Source organism: Muscardinus avellanarius (genome assembly GCF_963383645.1).
Source record: "Muscardinus avellanarius genome assembly, chromosome: 12".
In the NCBI taxonomy this organism is placed as follows: Eukaryota; Metazoa; Chordata; class Mammalia; order Rodentia; family Gliridae; genus Muscardinus; species Muscardinus avellanarius.
In genome coordinates, this window is record NC_137798.1 from 55,223,725 (window position 1) to 55,243,852 (window position 20,128).

At 40.5% G+C, this 20,128-nt stretch overlaps 1 protein-coding gene across 1 annotated transcript in view; it reads right to left on the minus strand.

Moving 5' to 3' along the window:
• Positions 1-10,003: 10,003 nt before the first annotated feature.
• L2HGDH (L-2-hydroxyglutarate dehydrogenase) overlaps positions 10,004-20,128 on the minus strand; it is a gene marked incomplete at its 3' end in the record, with an annotated part of 41,906 nt that continues 31,781 nt past the window's right edge. The window contains exons 9-10 of the mRNA XM_080706762.1: positions 17,647-17,778; positions 10,004-10,199 (exon numbers count right to left, since the gene is read on the minus strand). Coding sequence (XP_080562888.1) covers positions 10,004-10,199; positions 17,647-17,778 — 328 coding nt within the window. The remainder of the gene's footprint in view (positions 10,200-17,646; positions 17,779-20,128) is intronic.

The window sequence follows — 20,128 nt, forward strand, 5'->3', positions numbered from 1 at the left end:
CTCCAGTCTCAGCCTCCCAAGTATTGGGATTACAAGTGTGCGCCACCATACCCAGCTCCCTTATTTATTTATTTATTTATTTATTTATTTATTTATTTATTTTTGCAGCTCTGGGGGTGGAACCCAGGGGCATTCGACCTCCAAGCTACACTCCCTGCCCTAGTTTTTTTTATTCTTTGACACAGGGTCTCACTATGTTGCGGTGAGCCTCACTAAGTAGCTGAGGCTGTCCGTGAACTGTGATCCTCTGGTCTCAGCCTCCCGAATGCTGGGATTACAAGCGTGTGCCACCAGGCACACCTGGCTTCCCTCAATTTATTTAAAGCTGCAAGTACTGCCAGTCAGTAGCAAAACAAAGCAATAGCACAGGAAACAATAAATGTCCTTGTCACTCACTACTTCCATGGTTCACTAGCTTTGGGTCTCTTAGAGGAGACTTAAGTAAGGAGGGGCAGCTCTCAGATGATCCTTTGTCCTACAACTCTCATGAGAGGCTGCCCCCTGCAAGAGATGTGGCCCAGTAATGGCTTCCCAACAGGAACTATAATTTCTAAAACTATTTTAAGTGATTGATTTATTGTGCCTTCTAAAAAAAGCATTATGTGTTACTACATTAAATACAACTGACTATTACACAGAAACAATGTCCCTGTTTCTCTAGAGTATGACACTGAGGTCACCAGATATTGCCAGCACTATCAAGTAGAAAGCTGTTTTTTCTAAGTAGCTGTCCCAGACACCAATTCCTATCATACAGGTAAAGGAGAAACCGGGCGTGGTGGCGCACGCTTGTAATCCCAGCACTCGGGAGGCTGAGACCAGAGATCGCGGTTTGCAGACAGCCTCAGCTACTTAGTGAGGCCCTCTGCAATTTTGTGAGACCCTGTTTCAAAATAAAGAATAAAAAATAGGGCAGGGGGTGTAGCTTGGAGGTCGAATGCCCCTGGATTCTATACCTAGACATGCAAAAAAAAAAAAAAAAATGGAGAAAGATGCCACTCGCGTTCTTGTTATTTGTATTATTGCAACACAATTCAGGGCTTAATAATCATCAACTTATGCTGTCAACGACGATATTCATAATCTGTTCAGTACAGTTCCCAGCCAGGGGTTTGTCAGCAATCGTTTATGACTCCCGATTACAAAATCGGGAACTTCAGCTGGGCTGGTGGTACATGCTTGTAATCCCTGCGCTTGGGAGGCGGAGACAGGAGGATAGCGCAGGTTCGAAGCCAGCCTCACTGGCTTAAGAGACCCTGTTTCCAAATAAAAAAGTATAAAAAATAGGTCTGGGAATGTATACCAGAGGTAGAAGCGTTTCCAGGAACCCTAGTACCACCACCAAAAAAAAAGGGGGGGGGAATAAAACATTGATTTGTTTGCCCAAAGTGCTAATAAGTAGAGTCATTTACCTATGTTGTTTAATTTAATTTAATTATTTTCTTGGTGGCACTGCGGATGGAACCCTTCTACCTCCGGGCTACACTCCCAGACCTATTTTTTATATTTTATTTGGAAACAGGGTCTCTTAAGCCAGCGCGGCTGGCTTCGAACCTGCACTATCCTCCTGTCTCCGCCTCCCAAGCATGGGGATTACAAGCGTGCGCCACCACGCCCAGCTACCTATGTTGTTTTATAATTTTTGTATGTGTGTATGGTACTGGGGATGGAACCCAGGGGCATTCTACATCTGAGCTACACCCCCAGCCCTATTTTATTTTTATTTTTTTAATTTGGAAATAGGGTCTCTTAGTTTGAGGAGAGTCTCACTACTTGCTGAACCTGTTCTTGGACCTACGATCCTCTGGTCTCAGCCTTCCAAGTACTGGGATTTCAGGCATGTGCCACAATGCCCAGCTTAGATTGTTTACTGTTTTGATTAGTTACTAAGTGTGATGTACGGTGGACAACATGCATTCTGCCCTCCTATGATCATAGTTTAGAAAGCTGAAACCTCGATCCCCCTACAGCAAAAGTTCTGGATATGATTTTGGCTGGGCTTGTCAAGTACGCTGGAATGAGATCTAGACGGCAGAAGGAAGCTGCAAGTCTAGCATTTCTGCTAGCAAGCATTATTCAGTGACTGGTTTTGTGTAGCAGCAGCTGTGGTGGACTGGAGTTGTTTTGGTACTGCTCTGTTGGTGACAAGTTTCATGGTGTGACTTTGGGATTTGTTCCAGAAGCCTAACCAATCTAGAGTCTACTTCATCCGCTTTGTAATGATTTTATATGCCTTAGAATAAATTTATTCTCACTTCCCCAGCTAGAATGGATTCTATTCCCAGCAACTAAACCCAAAACAACATACCAAAAAACATACACCTCCTCCCTCAGGGATAGAAAATGTGGCATATGTTGGTTTATACTACTAGCCCACAATGCGATACTGTTTTATGATTTCAATATTCTATTTTACGCACAAATACTCACACTTCAGAGCTTTTTCTTTGTTGTTGTTGCTATTGAGACAAAGTCTCACTATGCTGTCTATCAAACTCCTAGGCTCAAGTGATCCTCCTGCCTCAGCTTCTTGAGTAGCTGGTACTACAGGCTGGGGCTACCGACTCAGCCAAACATTAGGGTTTTTTTGTTTTTGCTTTTGCTTGTTTGCTTTTTGTTTTTTGGGACTACGGAAGAAACCCAGGGACATTCTACCTCCAACTACACCCCGGCCCTATATTTTATTCTTTATTTTGAAACAGGATCTCACCGAGTTGTGTGTGTGTGGGGGCTCACTAAGTAGCTGAGGCTGTCCCACAAACCATGATCCTCCTGTCTCAGCCTCCCTGAATGCTGGAATTTACAAGTGTGTGCCACCACACCCAGCATTTTTTTTTTAAACCAAATTCACAATTACCCTAAAAAAAAAAAAAAAAGTAGTGTGACCCATTGGTTTGATCCACTGATGTGAGCCTCCTGAAAATTGTTTTTTTTTTTTTTTACTCCTGGAGCTTATAATGACCCTCCAAGCTTCCTGTCAACCCCACAGTTCTCACCTACCACATCCGTTTCAAGAATAAACGCCATCACTATATGCTCCTTCCATTAAACCACTCTCTTCTCAACTGGAACTGCTGGTAGAATCTTGAAATCCTCAATGTCACATCAAGCTTGTTAAAATAACAAAGAATCTAACAGTAGGCTTTTTTTCTTTAATTTTAGAAGTCTAAATTGAAAGTTTGTTTAAAATTCACTATGAACCACAAAATTCTAACATACAAAGGCAAAAAGCATCTTTATATCCCTAAATTCCAGAACACAATGTTGGATATTAGAAGACAGTATTTGGTCTATAGCACTACCAACATGCTTGGTTCTCAGTATGAAGCTGCCCCCAGTCCTACTCAGATACCAAAACAATACCATCGTACAGAAACTGATACCCATAAAATACTTCTATATTCTCAGTGAATAAATTGAAGCAAAATTAATTCTGAAAGAGATTGGAAAAAACAATCACTGAGCTGGGCGTGGTGACGCATGCTTATATTCCCAGCATTTGGGAGGCTGAGCCAGAAGGATCGGTTCACGACAGCCTCAGCTACTTAGTGAGGCCCTCCGCAACTCAGTGAGACCCTGTTTCAAAATAAATAAGAAAAACTAGGGCTGGGGATGTAGCTCAGAAGTAGAATGCCCCTGGGTTCCATCCCCCAGTACCGCAAAAAAAGAAAAAAAAAAATCACTGCTCTACTCTTTCCTTCTACTCTATCATTATTTCAGAGGAACAGTTAAAAAAGGTGATTCTTTTTTTTTTTTTTTTGGTGGTACTGGGGGTGGAACCCAGAGGCTTTCTACCTCTGGGCTATACTCCCAGACCTTTTTTTTTTTTTTTTTTTTTTGAAAACAGGGTCTCACTAAATTGCTGAAAGCCTAAGTACCTGAGACTGGTTTCGAACCTGTGCGATCCTCCTGTCTCAGCCTCCCAAGCGTGGGGATTACAAGCGTGCGCCACCACGCCCGGCAAAAAAGGTGATTCTAATTTTAAGCATATCTTGGCTGAAATTCAAGGTTGTCTAATGAGTGTCTTCCCTTTATTACCACTGTCCTTCAGGTCTGTCCCTAAAGTTAAAGTGGGGCTTCCTGGGCAGCCCAAAGCATGACATCACATCCTCTTGCCACATCTAAAAGGTGCGATTTCGCGTTTATTCAAGAAGCAAGGATTTTTTTTTTTTTTTTTTTTTTTTGGGCGGGTCTGGGGATGGAATCCAGAGGCATTTGACCTCCGAGCTACACCCCCTGCCCAATTTTTATTCTTTATTTTGAAACAGGGTCTCACTGAGTTGCAGAGGGCCTCACTAAGTAGCTGAGGCTGTCTGCGAACCGGGATCTTCCGGTCTCAGCCTCCCCAATGCTGGGATTACAAGCGTGTGCCACCACACCAGGCTGAGGCAAAGAATCTTAAAGTAACTTTGATGTGAGACCTTACCTTTAGCAAAAAATAATGGCACTTAGAAAAAAGAACACAATGCTTTCTTTCTGAGACTTGAAGCCAAAAAAGTAGAGTTGGTTAGTATAACCACTGTTCTTTCCTTCAGGGCTTTGGGATTTAATTTATGTTCTTAAACTCTTTAATGGGTACAAGTGGTTTGGAAACATTTTTAGGCATCTTTCTCTTTCCCAAGTATTTTGCCCTGCCCTTGCACCCACTCTTTTGCTTTAAATCCTCATGGAGAGATATTCAAGAAGTCCCTATGAATGTATTAGCAAAACATAGCAATTGACTTCATAAGCTTTTTTGGGGGGGAATTCTAGGGTTCGAACCCAGGGGCATTCTCCCTTCGAGGTATACCTACAGCCCTATTTATTTCTTATTTTGAAACAAGGTCTTGCTAAATTGCTGAGGCTGGCTGCGAACCTGTGATCCTTCTGTCTCAGCCTCCCAAGTACTGGGATTACAGGCATGCACAATACCTGGCCACAATTGCTCCACAAAAATGTTTACAATATCTTTTTTTTTTTTGTACTAGAAATTGAACCCAGGACATTCTACCTTTGTACACCTCCAGGATGTATTTTATGTTTTAGTTTGAAACAGAGTTTCACTAAGTAGCTGAGGCTGGGCTCAAACCTGCAATCCTCAGGTCTCAGCCTTCTAAATAATGGGATTACAGATATACACCTCACCTGGCTTTGTTTACAATTATATATATATATATATATATATTTTGTAGTACTGGGAATTGAGGCCAGGGGTATTCTACCTCTGAGCTATACTCCAGCTCTGTTTTTCGAGTCTAAGTTAGCAGAGGGCCTTACTAAATTGCTAAGGCTGGCCTGTCAACCTGGTGAATCCTCCTGTCTCAGCCTCTCAAGTACTGGGATTACAGACATGTGGCACCGCACCTAGCTGTTTATAATATCTTTAGGTAATAAATGATGTATACCCAGAGAGATGAGGAAATACTTGACCAAAGAAGCCTAGACACAGATCAAGGGCCCAGGAAGGATGAGCCAGCTCTTAAACAATATAGACACCACCTTTCCTAGGTTCACAGGGATAGCTCATAGGTAGAGCTGTCAGAGTTGGACAGCCTCCAAATGCAGGCCCAACAAACTCCTATCTGCCAGTGTCTGGCAGTATATACCACTCTCACCACCATCCTTTGAAGAAAGTTCTAAGAGTTAAGGTTATTTTACTGGTTAGGAGGCATATTTCCAAATGGCCTCAGGGGAGATGAAACTCTGCCAACAGTAATGGCAACTCCCCAAACAGTACAAACTTTGAGAGGATCAAGGGAAAGATTTTGATATATACATACACGTGTGTGTGTGTGTGTGTGTGTGTGTGTGTGTGTGTGTGTGTATAAAAGAGTTAAATTATATCACATGAAACAGCAAAAATGTACTTGGCTGGTACACTGAGTTCCTCACTAAAACTCCAAAATTAAAACCTAAAATGCCTTGTACTTTTTTTTTTTTTTGCGGGTCTGAGAACCCGGAACACGTCTCAGCCTTCCACATACTGGGATTATAACTGTGCACTATCACACCCGGCTTTCCATAAAAACTTTTACTCAAATAGTCTTTGTGTAAAACAAACTATCATAGCTTTAGATAGAAGTCTATCTTTAATTTTTTTTTTAAGTCTGTATATTTGTATACTGTAATAGTGAGGCAGAGTAGTTTTTGTTTTTTTTGGTGGTACTGGGGGTGGAACCCAGGGGCTTTTCTACCTCCTGGCTATACTCCCAGACCTATTTTATTCTTTATTTTGAAACAGGGTCTAAGTTGTGGAGGGCCTAAGTAGCTACAGCTGTTCGGGAACCACAATCCTCCAAGTCTCAGCCTTCCTAATGCTGGGATTACAAGTGTGCGCCACCACGCCTGGCTTCAATGCCTTACACTTTTAAACCCAAATATGAACTACTCTGAGCTGGGCGTGATGGCACACGCTTGTAATCCCAGCATTTGGGAGGCTGAGACTGGAGGATTCTGGTTTGCAGAAAAACTCAGCTACTTAGTGAGGCCCTCTGCAACTCAGTGAGACCCGGTTTCAAAATAAAGAATAAAAGCCGGGCGTGGTGGTGCATTTTTGTAATCCCCGCGCTTGGGAGGCTGAGACAGGAGGATCGCACAGGTTCAAAGCCAGCCTCAGCTACCTAGTGAGGCTCTCAGCAACTTAGTGAGACCCTATTCCCAAATAAAGTATAAAATAGGTCTGGGAGTATAGCTTAGAGGTAGAAAAAGACCCTGGGTCCAACCCCAGTACCATAAAAAAAAAAAAAAAAAAAAAAACACCAAAAAACCTACTCTGCCCCACTGAATACAGACTTTAAAAAAAAAATTTAAAGACAGACTTCTATCTAAAGCTATGATAGTTTGTTTTACACAGAGACTATTTGAGTAAGTTTTTATGGAAAGCTGGGTGTGGTGGTGCACAGTTATAATACCAGTACATGGAAAGCAAAACAGGGGATTACAGGTTTGAGGACAGCCTCAGCAAATAGTGAGACTTTCATCAATTTAGTGAGACCCTGTTTTAAAATAAAAATAAAGTAGGGTTGGGTATGTAGCTTGGAGGTAGAATGCCCCTGGGTTTAATCCCCAGTGCCACCCACAAAAAAAGTTTTAATGGAACTAAAACACATGTTCTGCCAAGTATGGTGGTGCACACTTGTAATCCCTACGCTTGGGAGGCTGAGACAGGAGGATCACAGGTTCTTGGACAGCCTCAGCAACTTAGTGAGACCCTGTTTCCAAATAAAATATAAAATAGGTCTGGGTGTATATCTTAGAGGTAGAAAGCCTCTGGGTTCCACCCCAGTGCCACAAACAAAATAAAAAAATGTTCTGCACAACACCAAGCTCATTAAAATATTTTAATGTTAATATACATTTTCTTCCCCCCAAAGACACAAAATTCTTAAACATATCAGCATTTAACAATAAAATCCAATTGACATAAATATCAAATGTTCTACAAACAATTACCTACATGTTCAAAACACTTTTTTTTTTTTTTTTTTTTTGCAGTACTGGAGATTTAACCCAGGGGCATTCTATCTCTGAGCTACACCCCCAGCCCTATTTTTTATTCTTTATTTTGAAACAGGGTCTCACTAAGTTGCTGAGGCTGTCCAAGAACCTGTGATCCTCCTGTCTCAGCCTCCCAAGTACTGGGATTACAGCATTCACCACCATGCCTGGCTCAAAACACTTTTTCAACAAATTTTCTACTTACATTTTTTGGAGGTATAATACAGACCTAAGTGGAACGAGGATTGCTTCAATTAGGACAATCATTTGTGGTAACTTCAGTCTTTCACAGCTTAGCATGTAATGCAATCTTATTGTTGATGAAACAGAAGAATTGTAATATTTTCCATTTCTCAGCAGTCTTAGAATGGGGCGGGGGGGGGGGAGCCTGTGTGTTGAAGGAATCCGTTGTCATGATGACCCATTAGGGCTTGTTTCTTCTGTCAACGATTTCTGAATGCTTTCAGGATGCTCAGCCCACCTGGTGAATAACTGCCTTGGCTGTTTACCTGGGATGTGCTGCTTCTTGAACTAGAGCTGATGATGAATATTCCTTCAAATTAATGGATGAGGTAGCTCAATCAATGTAATCACCAAGGGATGAAGAAAAGGGAGCAAGAGGAAAACAGAAACCTCTTTCCTATCAACCAACATGCACATCCTTCCCATTCTACATCACATAGCTTTGGGGAGGTAAGAGGAAAAAAAAAAAAAGAGTTAATCCTGAGAGTGCTTATGTGAGATATGGATGAAAATGTCTCAGCTAAATGGGGGTTTGGCTTCCCCAGTCAAGTAGCCACATTTTCATTTACATTTCTATTCACCAAACTTTTAAATTGCAAGAAACATTGAATCAGATAAACCATAGACATATATACAATATACAGTTTGGCACTGGCACCAATTTAACATACTCATGAAGTCCATATGAATGTAAGGCACTTTCGCGGTTTACAAAAGTGAATGCCTCAAAGTTAGATATTTACCAGAAAATGGAGAAATATCTTTAAAAAATTTATAGGAGCCCTGAAAAAACCAATGGATATGAATCATTAGTGATATTCGCCAACATTTTGAAAATCTTTGTGTAACCAAAGGACATATAATGAGATCAATAATTATTTTAAATATTACAGAGTTCTATACATCTGTGCCAGAATTCCAGAACTGCTCTTGTACAAAACTACCAATTTTAGGTGCTTTAGTTTCTCAACCACAGAAGATGGTAGAGTAGGCAACAATCACACACAGTACACTGCTGTTTAATGATGATACCACACCGCTCATTACTAAAGAGATTTATAAAGAGACTGGCAATAATAAGGAATTTGAGTTTGTTTAAAACTACTTAAAATGTGAAATTTCATGTATTCTCTTGAAATCAAGAATTTCAAATTTCCTAATACAATATTGTTGCTCTGAATTATGTGAGCTTTTCTTTGACTCTTCAAAACTGAGAGGATGTTCACAACCTACAATATAATGAAATATATTTTCTTGTTTAGAAAAGACGAAAAAAGCTTACATGTTCTAATGCCAAAAAAAAGTATGGAAATAATCACACTTTTATACTGTCTTTTCCAGAATTCTAAAAGAGCCAAATCTCTGCATCATGGTTGGTAAAGACAGATCAACAGATCATTTATTTTTTATTTTTTTGGTGGTACTGGAGATGGAACCCAGGGGCCTTCAGCCTCCAGGCTACACTTCCAGACCTATTTTATATTTTTATTTGGAAACAGGGTCTCTTAAGCCAGCTGAGGCTGGCTTCGAACCTGCAAAGGTTCCTCTAGTCTCAGCCTCCCAAGCGAGGGGCTTACAAGCGTGCGCCACCATGCCCGGCTTGATCATTTAGAACATCAACATAGCCAGAGATTCAGGACAGATTCAACTGCACCTTGCTTCCTCATTTATAGAGTATAGACGTGTGTGTGTGTGTGTGTGTGTGTGTGTGTGTGTTTTACTGGAGATTGAAACCAGGGGCACTCTACCTCTGAGCTACACTTCTAGCCCTATTTTATATTTTATTTGTAAATAGTGTCTTGCTAGGTTGCTGAGTCTGTCCTCAAGCCTATAATCCTCCTGTCTCAGCCTCCTAAGTACTGGGATTACAGGCATGTGCCACCACACCAGCACAGTATTTTTTTTTTTTTTTTTTTGGTGGTACTTGGGGTGGAACCCAGAGGCTTTCTACCTCCGGGCTATACTCCCAGACCTATTTTATATTTTATTTGGAAACAGGGTCTCACTAAGTTGCTGAGAGCCTCACTAAGTAACTGAGGCTGGCTTTGAACCTGTGTGATCCTCCTGTCTCAGCCTCCCAAGCGCTGGGATTATAAGCGTGCGCCACCACGCCCAGCTCAGCCCAGTATTTTTTAAATTATTATTTCTTTTTTATTTTAAGAATTCAGTGGCTACTCTTCATCTAATAGTAAGACTTTAAAACCATTTTGTTAAATTATAATTAATCATAATACACTCTTGTTGCTGATGGGAGATTATAATGCATACCTAGCTCCTTTCATATTTACAATTTAAATCTTTGCTGCGCTTCATCTGCAATCATTCCAGAAATTGCAAGGGAAGAAGTAGCAGCAGGGGAAGGAGCATTTCTCACATGAAGAATGCGGCTGCCAATATCCCCAACTCCTCCATCAAACACGAAATCTTCTACCAGATTCCCATCTCTATCCAGGGCTTGGGCTCTTACTCCAGCTGGACCTCTGCAAAGGCAAAAAAAAAAAGTACTAGTTAACTAACTCAAAGAGATAGAACATTTTATAAATTAGTGGCTTTCAAAATAATCTTAAAACAATAAAGTGTTTATTCTTTTAAATACACAGGTATGGCTGGGCACAGTGGCGCATGCTTGTAATCCCAGCATTTGGGAGGCTGAGACAGGAGGATCACAGTTCAAGGACAGCTTCAGCTACTACTTAGTGAGGCCCTTTGCAACTCAGTGAGACCCTTTTTCAAAATAAAGAATAAAAAATAGGCCTGGGGGCATACCTCGGAGGTAAAATGCATCTGGGTTCCATCCTCAGTACCGCAAAAATATAAATAAATAAATAAATAAATAAATAAATAAATAAATAAATAAATACACAAGTATATGGAAACTCAATCAATTTATGTTTAGCCATCGGCAGTCACTGATAATCTTGTGTATCTATGTCCTTAGCCTAGATCATAATGTCTCTCCAACCCCCGGGAATGGAACCCAGAGATATTCTACCTCTGAGGTACACCCCAGCCCTTTATTTATTATTATTATTATTTTTTTTTTTTTGGTGGTACTGGGGGTGGAACCCAGAAACTTTCTACCTCTGGGCTATACTCCCAGATTTTTTTTTTTTATATTTTATTTGGAAACAGGGCCTCACTAAGTTGCTGAAAGCCTAAGTAGCTGAGGCTGGCTTCGAACCCGTGTGATCCTCCTGTCTCAGCTTCCCAAGTGCAGGGATTACAAGCGTGCGCCACCATGCCCGGCAATTTATTTTTTAATTCTTCATTTTGAAACAGGGTCTCACTAAATGCTGAGGACCTCACTAAATTCCTGAGTCTGCCTTGAACTTGTGATTCTCTTGTCTCACCCTCCTAAATTCTGGGATTACAGGTGTGTGCTACCACACCAGGCATAACCATGTTTTTCTTTTTTTCTTTTCTTTGTTTCGTGTGTGTGTGTGTGTGTGTGTGTGTGTGTGTGTGTGTGGTGCTGGGGATGGAACCCAGAGGATTTCTACCTTTGGACGGCACTACCAGAACTATTTTCTATTTTATTTGGAAACAGCATCTCACTAAGTTGCTGAGGGCCTCACTAAGTAGCTAAGGCTGGCTTCAAACCTGTGCAATCCTCCTGTCTCAGCCACCCAAGTACGGGATTGCAGGCATGTACACCATGCCTGGCATAATCATGTTTTTTCTAAAAGTAGCAGATAAATCCATGTTCAATTAGAATAGATATATCTTAAGTTTATAAAATGAATTTATTATAAAAATCAATCAGTGACACTCTTCTGATTAAAACAATGAAAACAGGAGTTATGTTTCTCTTGTATACTTTACCTATTTTACGAATTTTTGTATTTCATCATGATTGACCACTATTAAAATATATGGAGAATAGCTGGGCGTGGTGGCGCACGCTTGTAATCCCTGCACTTGGGAGGCGGAGACAGGAGGATCCCGCAGGTTCGAAGCCAGACTCACTGGCTTAAGAGACCCTGTTTCCAAAAATAAAAAAGTATAAAACAGGTCTGGGAAGGGCTTCCAGAAACCCCAGTACCACACACACACACAAAATATAGATAGATAGATAGAGAGAGGGGGGGGGGAGAATATTAAATGGGAATAAATTCTCATTTTTTTTTTTATTTTGTAGTCCTGGGTATTGAACCCAATGGTGTTCCACAAATGAGCTACCCCAAGCCCTTTCTATTTTTTATTTTGAAACAGGATCTCACTAAATTGCAATCCTCCTGTCTCAGTCTCCCAAGTACTGGGATTACAGGTGCATGTCACCACACTCAGCTTCTGTTTTTATTTTTAACAATTTAACCTTCAGTATCAGGCTAACCTTCAATGAATTAAAGAGAGGATAGAAAGAATATAAAAATGAATGTTTTTCATGTTAATACAAATGAAGCAGCATGTTAATATAGTAAATCTTTATAACTTGATGTTCTGTTTTTTAACATTTCAGTCCTTATATTAAATTTGTTTGTTTCTGTGGTACTAGGGATGGAACCCAGGGGCACTGTATCTCCGAGCTATACCCCCAGCCCTATTTTTTTATTCTTTATTTATTTGTGTGTGTATGTGTGTGTGTGTGTGTGTGTGTGTGTGTGTCACTGAGGGTGGAACCCAGGGGCTTTCTACCTCTGGGCTATACTCCCAGACCTATTTTTTATATTTTATTTGGAAACAGGGTCTCACTAAGTTGCTGAGAGCCTCACTAAGTAGCTGAGGCTGGCTTCGAACCTGTGTTATCCTCCTGTCTCAGCCTCCCAAGCCCGGGGATACAAGTGTGCACCACCACGCCCAGCTTAATTCTTTATTTTTGAAACAGGGTCTCAGTAAGTTGCAAAGGACCTCACCAAGCTCACTAAGAAGCTGAGGCTGTCCTTGAATCACAATCCTCCTGTCTCAGCCTCCCAAATGCCACCACGCCCAGCTTTTCGAACATCTCAGCCTCCCAAATGCTGGGATTACACCACACCCAGCTTAGATTTGTTTTTTTAACATAGTTAATATGTGCCGGGCATGATGGTGCACGCTAGTAATCTCCATGCTTGGGAGGCGGAGACAGGAGGATTGTGCATGTTTGAAGCCAGCAAAACAAAACAAAAACAAAAACAAAACAAAACAAAACAAAAACAGTTAATATGTACAGGTGAAATTCGAATTAAATGTTTTCGGAGTCCAAACATATCTCCTTTAAAGCTGCTCAAAGAAGCCCTGTGTGAAAAAGGGTTATCATCTGTACATCACCAAGATGTTCAAGAAATCAGGCAACAATGTGGAACATCTTATACTCATTCTGGGACAACTCAGATAAGTACTTGAAGAAGATACAGAGAACAATATGAGAGCACTGTCCTCTAGGCTTCAGCCTGGCTGAAGAGAGATAATGATAATAATGCCTATTATTTACCAAGAGTTCTCCATGTACTAGGGATATCTCATTTATCCTCAAAACAACTAAGAGGCTGGTACAGTTTATATTTAACAGCAAAGAAGAGGGGAGATTAAGTACCATGCCTGAAGACACAGAGTTATACTGCTCATTTATAGAGAAGTAAATACGAATTATAACAAGTGTGAAAGATTGCATGATAAAGGCAAGTAATTTTCCTATGGAATCCTGCAGGGAATCGAGACAAGAAGTTCTTTTAGCTAGAAGAGCTTCCAAGGAGGAATCTGATGCATCACTTAAGAGTACAAAGCAAACAGCACTGAAAGCTGACATTTCTAAGGGAAAAGTTCCCTATCAGTCTATCAGCCAGTGTGTGGTCCATACTATACATTCTTTACAGTTTATCTCAAATCTCCAAACATTTCTCCTCTCTTTTTTTAGAAAATGCTGCTTTGCTGCAGAGAGTGTCTATGTGTGAGCGTTCCTGGTCTTCCCTTGGTGTCAGGCAGAGGAGCAACATGCTGGGCACACACAGCAGTGTGACCAGCCACTGACCTTCAGTGTTGAATGTAAAATGTTTTTGTTTTGTTTTGTGGGTCTGGGGCTGGAACCCAGGGGCATTCAACCTCTGAGCTACACCCACTGCCCTATTTTTTATTCTTTATTTTGAAACAGGGCCTCACTAAGTAGCTGAGTCTGTCCACAAACCGTGATCCTCTGGTCTCAGCCTCCCGAATGCTGGGATTACAAGTGTGCACTACCACGCCCGGCTCTGTAAAATGATTTTCAATCAGTCCATTTCTCTTGCTCCTTCTAAGTAGGTAGAAGTTAATGCTGATTGACCACAGTTAAGATGTATCTGCATTTCTCTTATAAATATGAATTATATCCTTAATATCCCCTCCACTTTTGCTGAGTGTTCAAAATCTATAATACAAACTGATAATAGTCCTTTGTTTTTTTTTTTTTTGCTTGCTTCCCCACCCCCTCAGTACTGGGGATGGAATCCAGGGGAACTCTAGAGTTCCTTGATATCTTCTAAAATGCTGTGTGAGAAAAAGGAGAGATCATGGCACACATGTCTTTATATTTTATATTCTTCTTTTTTTTTTTTTTGGTGGTACTGGGGTTCCTGGATGCCCTTCTACCTCCGGGCTACACTCCCAGACCTATTTTATATTTTTGAAACAGGGTCTCTTACGCCAGCGTGGCTGGCTTTGAACCTGTGCGATCCTCCTGTCTCCGCCTCCCAAGCGCGGGGATTACAAGCGTGCGCCACCACGCCCAACTTTATATTTTATATTCTTAACAGTGCTAAGAGATATAAACTATTAGATTAACATGTCAAAATTAATCACAGAACAAATTAAAATTGAGATAAAAATTAAGAGCCTTACAGGCAGATCATTTAACAATGAGAAGTTTTATATATCTGATGTATATTTGCCAGATAATAACTTTAGATTCCAATCTAACATTCACCAGTAAATTATTGCCTAGAATCCTCTGGCTAGGTAACGATAAGTCAAGATGAATGCCTTCAGGTGGCTGTTGAAACTTAAGGACATAATCTCTGAGCAATATACCCCACTGAAAGTGTTGAGTCTATTAGCTTTTACTATCAAACTGCCTAAGATGCTTATGACATAATTTGGATAAGTTGTTTATAGTTATAATACACTGAGTTATTTATAGCTATAATACACTGAGTTGCAAGATGAGTAAGAAAAGGTAGTACCTGGCCTTCAAGCTGTGGAGGTCTACTGATCTTATTTTTTTGCCTGTGGCACTGGAGACTGAATCCAAGAGCATTCTACCTCTAAACCACACCCTCAGACCTATTTTTTATTTATTTGGAAAAAGGGTCTTGCTGAGTTGATGAGAGGTCTTACTATTTGCTGAGACTGTCCTTGAACCTGTGATCCTCCTGTCTCAGCCTCTCCCAAGTACTAGGACTACAAGAGTTAAGTCATCACACACACACACACACACACACACACACACATACACACACACACACACACACACACACATATATATAATTTTTTTTGTGGTACTGGGGATGGAACCCAGGGGCATTCTACCTTTGAGCTATACCCTTAGCCTTATATTTTATTCTTTATTTTGAAACAGGGTCTCACTGAGTTGCAAAGGGCCTCACTAAGTAGCTGAGGTTGGCCATGAACTGTGATCCTCCTGTCTCAGTTATTTAATATTTTAGGTATCTAAGATATAGAGAATAACATAATGGACACCCATTTTCTTACCAAATAATTTAAGAACTAAAGCATTACAGATATCACAGAAGCCCCTGTGGTTCTCAGGATTCTGTTCTTCCCTCCCCAGAGGTAGCCACTCACTCTCCTGAATTAAGTGTTTATCTGTTCCATGCCTGTTTCTATTTTTACATTACACATGCAATCCATAAACAATATATGGTATTGTTTAAGCTCATTAAATGTTACTAAACATAACTTCTTTAACTTTCTTTTCATTATTGATAATTTCTCGCATTTAATAGCTATAGAAATTGAGAGAATGAACAGGAATTGTTGAATGTATTCTGTATCTATCTCTAAAGAGGAGCTCAGCTGTGATTGAGTTGAATTTGTCCCAATGTACCTTCCTACAGTACTGTGCGCCCTTTGCTGCTTCATGCCAGCAAAGCTGGTAGCTGAAATTCACAGCCTTACACCCAGAGACAGAAGTCACTAATACCCACACATCCCAAGTCCAGCTCTGTCATATGAAATCCACTGGTCTAATGGGTTTGCCTCAGGCATCTATGAAAGGATTGTAACTGAATATGGGTAGAAAATTCACTGCAACTGTTTCTACAGAGACTCCACTATGCCCACCTAGTGTGTGTTTCAAGGAATATTAATAGCAGTAACAGAAACCAGATTTGACCAGTCTGTTTTTAGATATAAAACGCTGTAAGTCTGCTAAAGCAAACCACTAAAATCATAAAAGGCTTTACTTATAAATGAGTGTAAGAAAATAAAGCCTAGATATTTTTATCCCTTCCATTTCAGAAGGGGAGTAGAAGGGTAAAGGAGATAAGAGTAAAAACATTAGCTAGGTTTTAATGGTTCTTCTAAGGATTCAAAGAGGTTGGTCTCAGAATGATACATTAGAGTCATATTTAGACCAAGAGGATCCCTTGAGACAGCTGACATGATTACTGCTCTCTTTCCAGATGCAGTCAAGCCCGTTGACATTTTACACCAGGCTAGTTCAGCTGCTACAGAAGAGGCAGTCTGTGCTCTGGAGAGTCCTGGAGGGACGGACTGTAAACACAGCATGAGTACCTCAGAGTACACTGCTGATTAGGCCTAACAAATGGTGTGCTCAAAGAAAAAGGTGAATGCTAAAAATATTACCAAGGAGGAAAAACAAATAGGCTTGGATGGCATTTAGGATAAGCGACAGATCAAGTCCATCAAGGAGTCTTTTATTACAGAAAAAAACTAGCCAGGCATGGTGGCACATGCCTGTAATCCCAGTACTTGGGATACTGAAACAAGATCACAGGTTCACAGCCAGCCTCAGCTACTTAAGAGAGGCCCTCTGCAACTTAGTGAAACTCTGTTTCAAAATACAATATAAAACAGGACTGGGGGTGTAGCTCAGAGGTAGAATGTCCCCAAGTTCAATCCCCAGTACTAGGGGAAAAAAAAAAAAAAAGCTCATGTTTGTGTGTATTACTCTTAATTTGCCCTACAAAGACTTTCATTGTTACCATACTGTTACCTACTTCTGTTCTGTAAGTAGAGTCCCTGAGAGGATGAAAGTGGGAGAAAGAACAAAAGTAGGGAGGAAATAAGGTAGGATGCCCGGTTCAGAAATAAGTTTCTGAAAGGTTTTAAGAACCAATCAAAATATAAAATTTTATTGTGTGTATTACCTACTTAGTTAGCACAGTGACTGATGGTTTTATACAGATTTAAGCCAAAAAGCTTTAGAATTACAAGACCAAGTGGTCAGGGAGAATTTTTTTTTTTTTTTGTGGTACCGGGGATGGAACCCTTCTAACTCCAGGCTACACTCCCAGACCTGTTTTATATTTTTATTTGGAAACAGGGTCTCTTAAGCCAGCGCGGCTGGCTTCGAACGTGCGCAATCCTCCTGTCTCCGCCTCCCAAGCGCAGGGATTACAAGCGTGCGCCCCCACGCCCGGCTAGGGAGAATTTTTAAAACTCAGACAAGATGTTTTTTTTTTTTTTTTTATCATGAGTGATAGCTAAACACAAAGGCTGAGGTGACATCAAAATAAAGCTACAGGGGAGATTTCAGTTTAGAGCTGTATAGAGGTCTAGATAATTATAAAAGAAGCAATACTGGGGGCCATGATATATAACTATGCCCAATATGTGCACCGAAAAAGGAATTCTACACTTGTTGGGAAAGGGAAAGCAAGCAAGATTCCGTGAGCACTGACTATGAACATGTGCTTACTCATCACCAAGGCAGACCCACCTCCCAAGTTCACCTACGTCAGGACCATAGGCATAATCCTTATCATGTTTCCTTACCTAAGTACATCACTGATAGAAATTTCAGGGATGAACTTTTGAAGGTGTTTCAGTGTTGCACCAAGAAAACAGGCTTTATACATTTCATTAACTCCATAGGAGAAATTCTGGAACACCAGTTTCATCAAGCCACTGAAAGTCAACAACAACAACAAAATCTTTATGAAAGAATTTAAGTGGTACTAGAGAATGAACCCAGAGACATTCTACCGCCAAGCTACACCCCTATACCAGTTTTATTTCTTATTTGGAAGCAGGGCTCTTGAGGTTGCTGAGAGCCTCACTAAATTGCTGAGACTAACCCAACCTGCAATCCCCTTGTCTCAGCTTCCCAAGTACTTGGCTTACAGGTGTGCACCATCATACCCACCTAGAAATTCTTTATTATTATAAATCACCTTTATAACTATTAGATTGGGGCCAACATTATGGGAACCTAATCAAAGGAAAAATAAAACTGCATATTAAAATAAAACCTACTGTTGGCCAATATAAGAAGGAAACTTCATCAACTCAAGAGTAAATACCTTCCAAACTCAAATTCTCATGGTGTGCTGGTTTCAAACTGGGAGTCTATAAAACCTAACAACATCAAGGCTTTTTAAAGCAAATGTTGCATGCTTTCAACACACCCAAAAAGGCACTAGCAGGTCTTTAAATCTGGGATTTAAACAAGTGACACATCTATCCTGCTTTAGTCATTACTGGAAGAAGATACTGAAGATTCTCAAGTGAGACTCTGCAGAGCCTCTGTATGTATGCACAGTCTGTATGGATGTATTTTACAAGTACTCATTTTGAAAGGTCCCATTGTAACCTCTCTGTTTCAAAATCTGTGGAGGGCAAAACCCAGGGATTATTTAAAATGCTTTTTAGTGATTTTGATGTATAAAATCTCCCAGAGAGAAACACTGCTAAACAGACTAAACAAAGTACCTCATGAAGGTAATTCTTACAATAGTAAGGAATCTGCATCTTTACACAAAAATGTAACTACATATATGTATATATAATTTACATATGCATTGGTCCACACAAATGCATTGTTAGTTTTCCACAAAAAGGAACACTTTAAAGGTCATTAACAATTTTTCTAATGGTTTACAAAATAATGACTAGCTTAAAATGAACTTGCATTTAAACTCAGGTGCATTCTACCTCTAAGCTACACCCCCAGCCAACCTTCCCTCTCTTCCTCTCTCCCTGCCTATCTATCTGTCTATCTTTCTATCTATCTATCTATCTATCTATCTATCATCTCCTTCCCTCCCTCCCTCCTTCCCTATCTACCTGATCTACCTAGGACAGGGTCTTGCTGTTATCCAGGCAATCCTTTCTCAGCCTCTCAAATATAGGACTAGAGGCATGTGCCACCATGCCCAGATAAAATGATATTATCAAAGGAAGCCATCTGCTGATTTTGAGGGGATGGTGCTGCTGAGAATTAAATCCAAAGGCATTCTACCTTTGAGCTATACCCCCAGACCAATTTTATTTGGAAACTGAGGCTGGCCTCGAACCTGCAACCCTCCTGTCTCAGCCTCCCAATACTGGGATTACAAGTGAGCACCACTACACTCAACCATCTAATGATTTTGAGGGAATTTTTCTTTCAAAGTCAGTCAGGATGGCAGTAAACATTTGGGTTGCTAGATATAAGAATGGCTCTTGGTTTTCCTTCTTTTTTTTGTAGCACTAGAGACTGAACCCAGAGCTTCATGCATATTAGGCAAGCACTCCATCACTCAGCTACATCTCCAGCCCTTTATCAAAAAATATATATTTCTTTATTTTGTGGTAATGGGGATTGAACCCAGGGGCATTCCATACCTCTGAGCTACACCATGAACCCTATTTTTAAAAAATGTATTTAGAAACAGGGCCTCACTAGGTTGATGGGAATCTCACTACTTGCTGAGGTTGTCCTTGAACCCGTCCGTGATCCTCCTGTCTCTAACTCCCAAGGTACTAAGATTATAGGCATGCACCACCACATCTAACTAAAAAGATATTGAGACAAGGTCTCATTACAATCCTGAGGTTGGCCATCTCCTGTTCCAATGTACCCAGTACTTTTATTATAAGTGTAAGTCACTGGACCAGCTGTCTTACCTTTTTTATTTTTTATTTATTTTTTTAAGCAAGACATCACCTTGGCACATCAGAATTTTCTTGAGGTAGTTAAAATATTGTGCTTGGGACTGGAGGAAGTACCTTGGTGGAAGAGTGCAGGGCCCTGGGTTTAATTCTCAGTACAAAACAAACAAAATCATGCTTATTCTAAAAAGATCTTAATTTATATTAATAAGAAAATTAATATAAGCTGGGAGTGGTGGCGCATGCTTGTAATCCCAGTACTTGGGAGACTGAGACAGGAGGATTGCACAGGTTTGAAGCCAGCCTCAGCTACTTACTTAGTGAGGCTCTCAGCAACTTGGTGAGACCCTGTTTCCAAATAAAAATGTAAAATAGATCTGGGAGT